Source organism: Cherax quadricarinatus, chromosome 30 (genome assembly GCF_038502225.1).
Source record: "Cherax quadricarinatus isolate ZL_2023a chromosome 30, ASM3850222v1, whole genome shotgun sequence".
NCBI lineage: Eukaryota > Metazoa > Arthropoda > Malacostraca > Decapoda > Parastacidae > Cherax > Cherax quadricarinatus.
The window spans coordinates 10,186,932-10,198,048 of NC_091321.1; the positions used below are offsets into that span (position 1 = coordinate 10,186,932).

At 39.3% G+C, this 11,117-nt stretch overlaps 1 protein-coding gene across 5 annotated transcripts in view; it reads left to right on the forward strand.

The window, feature by feature from the left end:
• The window catches only part of LOC128692623 (proteasome assembly chaperone 3), a 72,358-nt gene extending 62,361 nt beyond the window's left edge, over positions 1–9,997 (forward strand). For all 5 annotated transcript variants that reach the window (XR_011392606.1, XM_070089887.1, XM_070089886.1 and 2 more), the window contains 2 exons: positions 6,572–6,751; positions 8,568–9,997. Coding sequence is in view for 4 of the 5 variants with exons in the window: in XM_070089887.1 (XP_069945988.1) it covers positions 6,572–6,737 (166 nt within the window). In the remaining variant the exon portion in view is untranslated. The remainder of the gene's footprint in view (positions 1–6,571; positions 6,752–8,567) is intronic.
• Positions 9,998–11,117: the final 1,120 nt, after the last annotated feature.

Consider the following 11,117-nt stretch of genomic DNA (forward strand, 5'->3'; position numbering starts at 1 on the left):
TTATAAATTTTATTAATTTTAAAATTTGCTACCTCTCATTGTTGTAATAATACATAATTCAAATTCACCAGTCTTTAACCTATGTCTAGTTTTAAGTAGCCTGTAAGCATTAGAATTAGTCTGCCCGAAATGCTCATTCATGCTAGCAGCTTTCTTCATACGTGATATTTTATTACACGTAAACTACACATTGTACTGTACATAGAAATGAAGAATTTTATTTTACAGTATTTCCTTTTCCCAGGTGTTTTATAATCCCTTAAGAGTTTGGTGCTTCCTTGTGGTGGCGGTGGTGGTGATGTTTGTTTTTAACTCGTCGACCATCTCCCACTGAGGCAGGATGACAATAATAATTGTAAGTAGGTTGGTAGACAGCAACCAACTGGGGAGGTACTACCATCTTACCAAATGTGTATGGATCAGAAACCTGTAATTGTTTTACACAGTGGTAGGATTGCTGGTATCTTCTTCTGTCTCATAAATACTCAAGAAAACAAGTACATCTTACTACCACTTACACTTAGGCACACTACATATACATGTACATGTATAGCATGAACTAATAGAATATTCAGTTCTCTTGTATTCATTGTAAACTCTTAAAATTACACTTGCACTCACCTAAGTTACTGTACGTACAAAATTACTCATATTGTTATTGCCTTATTAATCTTAAGTTTGCCTGAAATGCTCTGCATATACGGTGGAACTTCAGTTGTCGAATTTAATTCATTCCAGATGTCGATTCGACAACCAGAGCAATTTTTCCCATAAAGAATAATGTATATAGAATTAATTCGTTCCAAACCCCAAATGACAATATAATAATTAAAAATGTACTATTATATAAAACTGAATATGAATACTAAAAGAAACTAACTGAAATACTGTACAGTAAGTGAAAATTTAACTGCCTCTTACCTGTCAGAGGAGAGCTAATGGCATACTGGAAGCAGGTGGTGGAGGAGAGGAGGGGGTATGTTACTGCTTGGAAGGAGAGTCGCCTTCTATTAATATGTCAGCCAACTGTCCTGGTGTTTCTCTTCTTTGTCTCTTTTTCACCACTAACACCTTGTTCTGGCTCACTGATTCTTTCTCACTGAAAACCTCACCAGTGATGTTTGTTTCAGGCTCCATTATAACTCTTGTCCAAATTCAGACGTTAGTGTCATTATACATGTTAGACAAATGACCACTGCTCTGTCTGGATGGTATTTGTCAGCAAACTCCTGCACTTCATGAAATTTTGTACACATTTCCTTGACAAGTGCAATGGGCACATCATCCCTTCCCTCCTCCTCCTCCTCTGATGATGATGATGATGATGATGACAGCTCCTCTGCTGCAATCTGTTGCTGCCCCTTCTGAAGGCCCACAAGTTCTTCTGTGGTGAGTTCAGTTCTGTACTCTTCTACCAACTCCTCCACATCATCTTCGGTCATCTATAGGTCCAAGGTCTTCCCCAGGGACACAATATCCTCTGCTGGCTTAGGCTCATCTTCAAACCCTTCAAAATTCCTGGCTGGCACAGTCGGGCCACAATGCATGGTCCTGGAAGACACATTCTCTCAGGCTTTGTCTATAAGCCTCAAGCAGGTGAGGATATTGAAATGGCCCTTCCAAAACTCCCTGAGGGTTAAATTTGTTTCTGAAGTGATTTTAAAGCACCTTTCAAAAAGTGCTTTGGTGTAGAGTTTCTTGAAGTTAGAAATTACCTGCTGGTCCATGGGCTGGTTAAGAGGAGTATTGTTAGGAAGCAAGAACAAACTGAACTCCTCTAGCAATGTGTTTTCCAAGCTTGGAGGGTGTGCAGGAGCATCATCCATAAGTAAAAGTGCCCTGAGTGGCAATTGTTTTTTAATGAGGTACTTTTTGACAGTGGGAGCAAAGAACTCGTGAACCCACCAATTTGTTTTTCATAACGTGTTCTTAGAAACTCGTGGATTTTCGGAATGATAAACAAATAAGGGCTTCAGTTTCAAGGACCACTTGCATTACCACACAGTAATATAAATATTTTGAGGAACTGTTGCAGTATAGCCCTTGTGGCTTAGCGCTTCTTTTTGATTATAATAATAATTGAGGAACTGTTAAATGTTGATGAAGATAGGGAAGCTTTGATTTCATGTATTGGGCAGAGAAGTATAACATCTTGTGAGAATAAGGAAGAGCCAGTTGTGAGTGTTGGGGAAGTGCATGAGGCAGTGGTAGAGTGAAAGCAAGTAAAGTCGCTGGGATTGATGGGATAAAGACAAATGTTAAAAACAGGCAGGGATATAGTTTTGGAGTGGTTAATGCCTTTAATGAATGTGTGGAAGGGGGTAAGGTACCTAGAAATTAGCAGAGAGCATGCATAGTTCCTTTGTATAAAGGCAAAGGAGACAAAAGAAAGTATAAAAATTATAGGGGAATAAGCCTGTTGAGTATACCTGAATAAGTAGTATATGGTAGATTTACTATTGAAAAAATTAATAGGAAGATGGAGAGCTGGATTGCTGATTAACCCTTTCACTGTCGAGAGCCCTGATCACAAACTTGTTCTGTGTCGAGAAATGTTCAAAAAAAAAAAAAAGTTTTTCTTATCAAAATCTTAAGAAATTTAAAAAAAAAAGAAAAATGTTTTTTTTTTTTGCGATTAGTTACCAAGGTATAGAGGCATGAAGTTAACAGAAAGTGAACCTCTTACGACAACATTGGCGACTTGACTACCCCCTCACTCAGTAATATTTTTACTTTTATACTATTTTTTCTTTTGTTTTCTAATACAGTGGACCCCCGGTTAATGATATTTTTTCACTCCAGAAGTATGATCAGGTGCCAGTACTGACCGAATTTGTTCCCATAAGAAATATTGTGAAGTAGATTAGTCCATTTCAGACCCCCAAACATACACGTACAAACACACTTACATAAATACACTTACATAATTGGTCACATTCGGAGGTAATCGTTATGCGGGGGTCCACTGTATTTTATTTTTTCAAGTAACTTGTGGCCTGTGAGACCAATATAATGCATAATGTATATATATCCACTCATTGTATGCAACACAATAACTGCACAAGCATTGTTGTTATATTGCTTGCAAAACACGTTTACACGAACCCACGCTGCTTTTCCCCACACACATCATCTTCCCCACCACCCACATGCTTCTATGTAACTGTATTCGTGTATACCTGAATAAACTTAAACACCGTCTTCCCCACCACCCAAGCTGCCTTCCTCACCACCAAAGCTGCCTTCCCAACCACCCAAGCTGCATTCCCCACCATCCCCGCTGCCTTCCCCACCACCCATGCTGGAAATAAGTCGCTTTGTTTGACTTTTTTGGGTTATGCTAGGTTCTCTACACATGCTGCTATGTATGATAATCTATGTAACTGTAAACGTGTATGCCTGAATAAACTTACACAGTCTTCCCTACCACTCTCACCATCTTCACCATCCAAACTGCCTTCCCCATCACCCAAGCTGTCTTCCCTTATCACAATCTGTATTTGGTATCCTGAGCATTACTTTCGGTCACAAACTCCTTAAAACCATGAAATTAATTTTCACTGACACTTCCACCTGTGTTAGAACTATTACTTGGGAAGAGAGGAGTCCCAAATTCACCAGGGAGTCAGGCATTTCTTACTGCTAGGCATCATGAACAAGGACTACTGAAATGGCATTCCCATAATGCACCACTGACTCCCCAATTTTTTATACTGCACACACAGCACATGTATGTCTACCAGCTTTCTCCCGCTAGATTTGAAGCTGCTAGGATTTTGGCTTAGCACTACGGCACCAACACTGACTTCTAAGCCATAGTACTACGGCACCAACAGTAAAAGGGGTTAATAAGGAGGCTTTAGGAAAGGTAGAGGGGTGTTACAGTGAAACATATAGGAGAATAGCATTTATATAAGAATAAAGAGGCTGTTTGTTGCATTTATGGATTTGGAAAAGGCATATGATAGGGTGGATATGGTGGCAGATGTTGCAAATGTTTGGAATAGGAGGTAGATTGCTGAAAGCAGTGAAGAGCTTTTATGAGGATAGTGAGGGTCAGGTTAGAGTATGTAGGAGAGAGGGAGATTATTTCCCAGTAAAAGTAGGCCTTAGGCAGGGATGTGTGATGTCACCATGGTTCAGTATATTTATAGATAGAGTTGTAAGAGAAGTGAATGCTCAGATGTTGGCAAGAGGTATGGGATTAAAAGATAAAAAATCTAACACAAAGTGGGAGTTGTCACAGCTGGTTTTTTGCTGATGACGCTGTGCTTTTGGGAGATTCGGAAGAGAAGTTGCAGAGGTTGGTGGACAAGTTTGGTAGGGTATGTAAAAGAAGGAAATTAAAAGTGAACATAGGGTAAAGTAAAGTGATGAGGATAACAGAAAATTTAGGTAATCAAAGATTGGATATCAGACTGGAGAGAGGGAGTATGGAGGAAGTAAATGTATTCAGTTATTTTGGAGTGGACTTGTCAGCAGATGGGTCTGTGAAAGAGGGGAATCATAGAATTTACGAGGGGAAGAAGGCAAGCGGTGCACTGAGGAGTCTGTGGAGACAAAGAATGTTATCTATGGAAGCAAACCCCTCAAGGAAGGTTCCTTGATGCTGGTGAGGGGCTCTTGATCTAGGGAACTGGATCTGGGCTCCAGTTCCCTGAATTAACCCTGAATACTGTCCATCCTCCCCACAGGTGCTGTATAATCCTACTGGTTTAGCACCTCCCCCTTGATTATAATAATAATAATAATAAGGAAGCAAAGAGGGGAATGTATAATAGTTGTACCAACACTCTTATGTAAGTGTGAAGCATGGGCAGTGAATGTGGCAACAAGGAGAATGCTGGAGGCAATGGAGATGTCGTGTCTGAAGGCAGTGTGCGGTGTAAACGTAATGCAGAGAATGCATAGTTTGGGAATTAGGAGGAGGTGCGGGGTTACTAAAAGTATTAGCAAAAATTAAATACTGTACTTATTAATGTACTCATGGTATATTACTTGTAACTATTATACTGTACTGCATAAAAGTGTGCTATGTGTTAGGAAGTGTATTCTGTTAAGTTATCATAGGAATAAACTTACCACTTGTGTTTTTTATGAATAACTTGAATTCTGGAAATGTTATCAGTGCCTGGTCTCTGAAAAGTTAGGAAAGGGGTGATGGTGTGGTTCAGAGGATCATTGAAATTGTGATATTAATGCACTTAAGAACATAAGGAAGAAACAATGCAGCAGGTCTACTGGCCCATTAGTGTAAATTGGAGAATTAGGAGCATGCTAAGACCAAGAAAGGAGTACAGAATTCTTTCAGCCTGAGGCCAAGACATGTGGAAGTGGGCCTGGAGGCCTGTCAGGTTTCATGATGATGCTGATTCCCTGCAAAGTTCAGCAGAACTTAGAGGACTGAGAGCCACTGGCAACAGAACCTAGAACACAAAACAGGGCCTGACACACTCATGAGAGCTTCATAGTAAGACTGTTGGCCACCTGTTCCAGATGTGAAGCTGAGGGTTGGGGTCTGTAGCATGGTCCCAGGAAACCCTTCAGAGTCTGACTCGAGAAGAACCCGCAGAAGGTTTAGGGTAAGACGAGAGGCTGGAGAAGACGCTAGGAAAGGTGAGATTACCAGTATAGCCTTGTTGACAACCCTAGGTGTGGAAGATGTCTCAGACAACACAAGAAGTAGAGTGGAAGAAACACTCCAAGGATGATCCTAGTAAGAGTATAAAGTACAAATGCAGATATTTAAAACATTATTGAAGTTGCCCCTGTTAGGGACAAATAAGATGACTGAAAACAGTCTGTCACAGGCAGATAGAATAGGTGATAACAAAATCTGTGTGATCACTGAGGCATTTATACCTCACTTTGCTCTTGCATACCACAACATCAAAAGAGTAATGATCAGCGAGTGCAACTGATGTGGCTGTCAGGCACAAGCGAGCAGCAACAAAACCCTACCAGGGGATAAGGAGGGGGTAGGTATTAAGTAGAAAGAGGTGTGATATGATACTAGGGGCAGGGTCTCACAGCAAAAATATACATAAGCTCAAAAGAGGTCGAATATATTTTAAGTAATTAAGTCAAACAAATTATAAAATGAGATTTTAGTTGGCGTGAGAAAGAGAGAGCCATGTGTGCTAAAACATTCTGGGAGTGTGCAAGTGAATGCATTTGTTGAAAGATTATTATTCACAAAAACTTTAGCTAATAATTTTGTTGCTAGTTGTTTTAGAAATTTAGACTTTCATTATGCATTAAACCTGTGTGGGTCATTCAATACAGGAGTAAAGTTGAATCCTCCATCCCCTTAATCACCAGACAAGTCTTGTTATCCTCGTATCCAGGCTTTCCCCAGTTTTTAGAAATATATGCAATAGATAATGGTTAAATCTACTGCAGTATATGCTTGATAGCTTCTGGATCCTGATTGTATAATAAGTACAATACTATTATGCTTTAGACTTGTTTACTTAATTATGCCTCTTGAGGGAAGATGTTCATATATTATAATAGCATTTTGCTTCTGTTTGTAGGCTGTTTATAATTAAAATCCTTTTGTTACTTGCAGGTGTATCCTTGGAGCAGAGTGTGAAGTGGTAACACAGGCTGTTAGACTGTTGGCAGAGAAGTTGGATATCTCACGACCTTTACTACTGTCTCTTACTGTCCCTGCACTCAATCACTCCACAGTCATTCATATAGCAGAAATCCTACTTGAACACAAGTGTTGGTAGAGTAAACAAATCAAGTAAGTTTTTTATACTGTTTGAGTTACATCCTTAAAGATACAATATTTTTTATTCTAAAAGCCTTTGATTGTAAGTGAAATCCTTTGTTTCTCAACAAGTAATGTTTATTTAATATTGAATTAAGAGCTTGGAGTGAAACCTACCTGGAGTGTACCTGGAGGGTGTTTTGGGGGTCAGTGCCCCCACAGCCCAGTCAATGACCAGGCCTCATGGTGGATCAGGGCCTGATCAACCAGGCTGTTACTGCTGGCCACACGCAAACCAACGTACAGATTGATTATTTGGTAATGTGTTGTAGTTCAGAGGGTCATTTGAAACTGTGATGTCTACACACTTCTGGCAAGACAGCTATGGTGAATGAGTTAACTTTTTTGGGGTTCATGCTACCTTGGTGGTACTTGGCCAGTGTTAAAAAAGTGCAATAATTGTGTACAGTAGGGCACTACTTAAATGGAGGGCTAGGATCCAGGCTACCGCTGTAAGTGGAAATGGTCATAAAGCAATCACTTTTTCACTTATAAATGCCTGATAATATTATTTTTTTTATTATTTTTTATTAACACGGCCATTTCCCATAAAGGCAGGGAGGCCTGAAAAAGAAAAACTTTCATAATCACTCACTCCATCACTCTCTTGCCAGAGGCATGCTTACACTACAGTTCCTTCAGAGTGCTGGCACTATACTTCCCATCTCTAGGAATCAAGTCTGGGCTGCCAGTTTTCCTGAATCCCTTCATAAGTGTTACCTTGCTTGCACTCCAGCAGCACGTCAAATCCCCTCCTTCCAACCTTTTTTAGGCTGACCCCTACCCTGCCTTCCCTCCACTGATTTATACTCTCGAAGTCATTCTATTTCATTCCATCCTCTCTTCATGTCCAAACCAACTCATTAACCCTTCCTCAGCCCTCTGGATAATAGTTTCAGTAATCCCACACCTCCCCCTAATCTCCAAACTATGGATTCTCTGCATTATATTCCCACCACACATTGCCCTCAGACATCACATTTCCACTGTCTCCAGCTTCCTTCCTTCCTCATTGCAACATTCACAACCCATGCTTCACACCCATATAAGAGTGTTGGTGCCACAATACTCCCATGCATTCCATTTTTTGCCTCCATGGATAAGGTTCTATGTCTCCACGGATGCCTCAGTGCACCACCCATCTTTCTTTTTCTTCATTAGTTCTGTAGCTCACTTCATCTTTCGTATATCCATCTGCCGACAAGTCCACTCCCAAATGTCTGAACACATTCACTTTGTAATCCCTCCTTCCAGTCTGATATTCACTCTCATTACCAAACTCATTTGTTACCCTCATCACCTTGCTCTTTCCTATGTTCACTCTTGATTTCCTTCTTTTACATGCCCTTCCAAATTTGTCTACCAACCTTTGCAACTCCTCTTCAGAATCTCTCAAAAGCAGTGTCATCAGCAAAAAGCAACTGTGGGAACTCCCATTTTGTATTAGATCCTGCATATTTTAATTCCACACCTTTCCCAAACACCCTAGCATTTACTTTTTTTACAACCCCAACTATAATTATGTTAAACAACCATTAGTCATCCCTGTCTAAGGCCTTCTTTTGCTGGAAAATAATCTCCCTCTCTCCTGTGTACCCTAACCTGAACCTCACTGTCCTCATATAACTGTAATACTATAAAAATGTAATACTGTAGGTACAATTATCTTAAACACTCAGGTTGCATCTTGAGAGTTAACCACAATATTTGCTGTCTAAAATTTTTTTGTTGTTAAAGAATGTTAACAAGATATTTGAAGAACATTTTCTAACAGAATTTCATTTTTCAGGCTATGGACAAAGCAAATAATTATTATGGAACTGGAGAAGAAATGAATATTCAGCAATTATTGTCTTGTGCAGTGGGAGCAGAGTGGGAACATGAACACATTGGCACTGCTTGAGAGGAGTTCATGAAGAATGCTGATAAGTTTGATGATGATGAAATTATGAAGACGATTACACATCAGAATCAGAATAGGCTATAAATTATTAACCCTTTCAGGGTCCCCAGGCCCTCTCCCAGACTTGTTCTCAGAGTTGCCCAAATTTAAAAAAAAAATATATATATATGAAAAGATAGAGAATCTTTTCCCGATCATAATGACACCAAAAGTATGAAATTTGATGGAAAACTTACGGAATTATGCTCTCGCGAAGTTAGCGGCCTCGACATTGTTTACACATCGGCGATTTTGCCCACTTTGAGCCCTATTTTCAGCCAATTCCAGTGCACTAGTTGACATAAATCATAACTATTTCGCTAGAACTCCATTTTTTCTATCGAATGAGTACAAGAAACCACCCATTTACCGATTTCAGCTATCCAATACAGTGGTCAGAATTTAGCAATTTTGCCAATTTCACACAAATTTCAAAAGATGCCAATTTCCAAATTGGGTCCAGAATAAACAAGACACATTCCTGGCACTAAAATAACATTTCCTCTGTTCATTAGTCACATCCCCAGGCCCCTCTTACATTCTTTTGCTTTCCACTTTGAATTTTTCTTCTCACAAAAAATAGAAGATTTACTGTTATGCATACTACTGCATTAGTGTAGAAATGGTATAAATAATATCAGCGCACTTGCAAAAGAATATTAGACTCGCCAGTTGACATGTATTGGACGCTTAGCATGATTTGTTTACTTTTGAACTTTGGTAAAAATCGAACATTTCTGCTACTTTGAGCTCAATTTCAAGGTACTTTTCATTGTAAAACCAGTCAAAATCATCTCAATTTCTGTAATATGTCTTCCATTCTATAAAATGAGACCAGGAAAACTAGAATACAACAGTAAATACCATACGAAAATACAGTGCAAAGTCGCTGTTTTAATCCAAAAACACGGTCAAAGTTTTTTTTTCTCATTACACAGTGTGTGCTGCAGGATTTTTTTTATTCTGCGCACACTGACCACATAGACCCATTCTTTCATATGTAGGCCTACCAGCTTTCTCTCGCTAGATTTGAGGGCGCTAGAATTTAGGCGTACTAGTATGTCAAAAACCCTGGTGCGTAAGCCGTACTAGTACGTCCGAAACCCTGAAAGGGTTAAATGATGAAGTAGGAAAATGTACGGGGATAATAGTTTTATCAAATTAAAACTAAAATAATGTGAAATTTTTATAGATTTTCAAGCATTTTAGTCATTAACCCTTTAATAAAACTAGTGTATTCATACTTTTGTTTCCAATAATAAATACAGTTTTTTTCATATTGTGTTTTCATATCTTCATTGTTACTTTGTCTGAATTGTCAGTGCTTCTTAGAAAACCCAAAAATTTTCACTGGTAGTTTTCCTTTTATTCCTATTATAAATTACAATTTCCAAATCAGTCTCTCATTATAGATGAAGCACACACTGTGTGGGCTGCTAGCACCAACAGCCTGGTTGAAAAGGCAGTCAACAGGGATGGAAAACCCGTCGAAATCAGAGGGGTATTTCTAAGGAATTTGCTTATTAGCAGCCTTTTGCTTCATATGTTTTTCTTTTGTGTAATTATTTGTTTTTCCATATTTTCACAATGCATTAGGCCAAAGGATCGCCACTGTCTCCTTTTTTTAAAATTTGCATGTCATTACCTACGTTGTGGAGGTGAAAGAAAACTTCTGACCTCGTAAATACTCTTTCTTGCTGTTGCAGATGGAGTGCCTGTGTTGCCACAATCACCTGGTGCTATCTGTTGATTGTTAGTGGTCGGGAAGGGGGATGGGTCACTGCCCTGGTCCTAGGCCAAGCTCATTCTGTATCATCCCAGTGTATTGTTACTGATTCTAGTAAACAGGCCTCATTATTATTTTGAAGTAATGTTCTCTTGTTGGCCCAGTCATTTAAGGTATGGCAAGATAAAATGTATATTAAGATTCACATAATATTCTTGGAAACAGATAACCAGTAAGGATAGATGCCCACTTAAGAACATAAGAAAGGAGGAACACTGCAATAGGTCTGTTGGCCCATACAAGGCAGGTCCTTCACAAATCCAACCCACTAACAGAATAAGTGCTACCCAAGCAATAAGCTTCGATAATTCTATTTACTCAGTGCAAGTCCCGCTCAAATCCAACCCCTCTCACTCTTGTGTTTCTCCAACCTAAATTTGAAACTACCCAAGGTTTTAGCTTCGATAACCCTACTAAGCAGACTGTTCCACTCATCAGCTACCCTATAACCAAATCAGTACTTTCGTATGTCCTTTTGAGATCTAAACTTGTCTAATTTGAATCCATTATTGCGGGTTCTCTCCTGGAGGGATATCCTCAAAACCTTATTTATATCCCCTTTGTTAATACCCATCTTCCACTTATACACTTCGATCATGTCTCCCCTCATT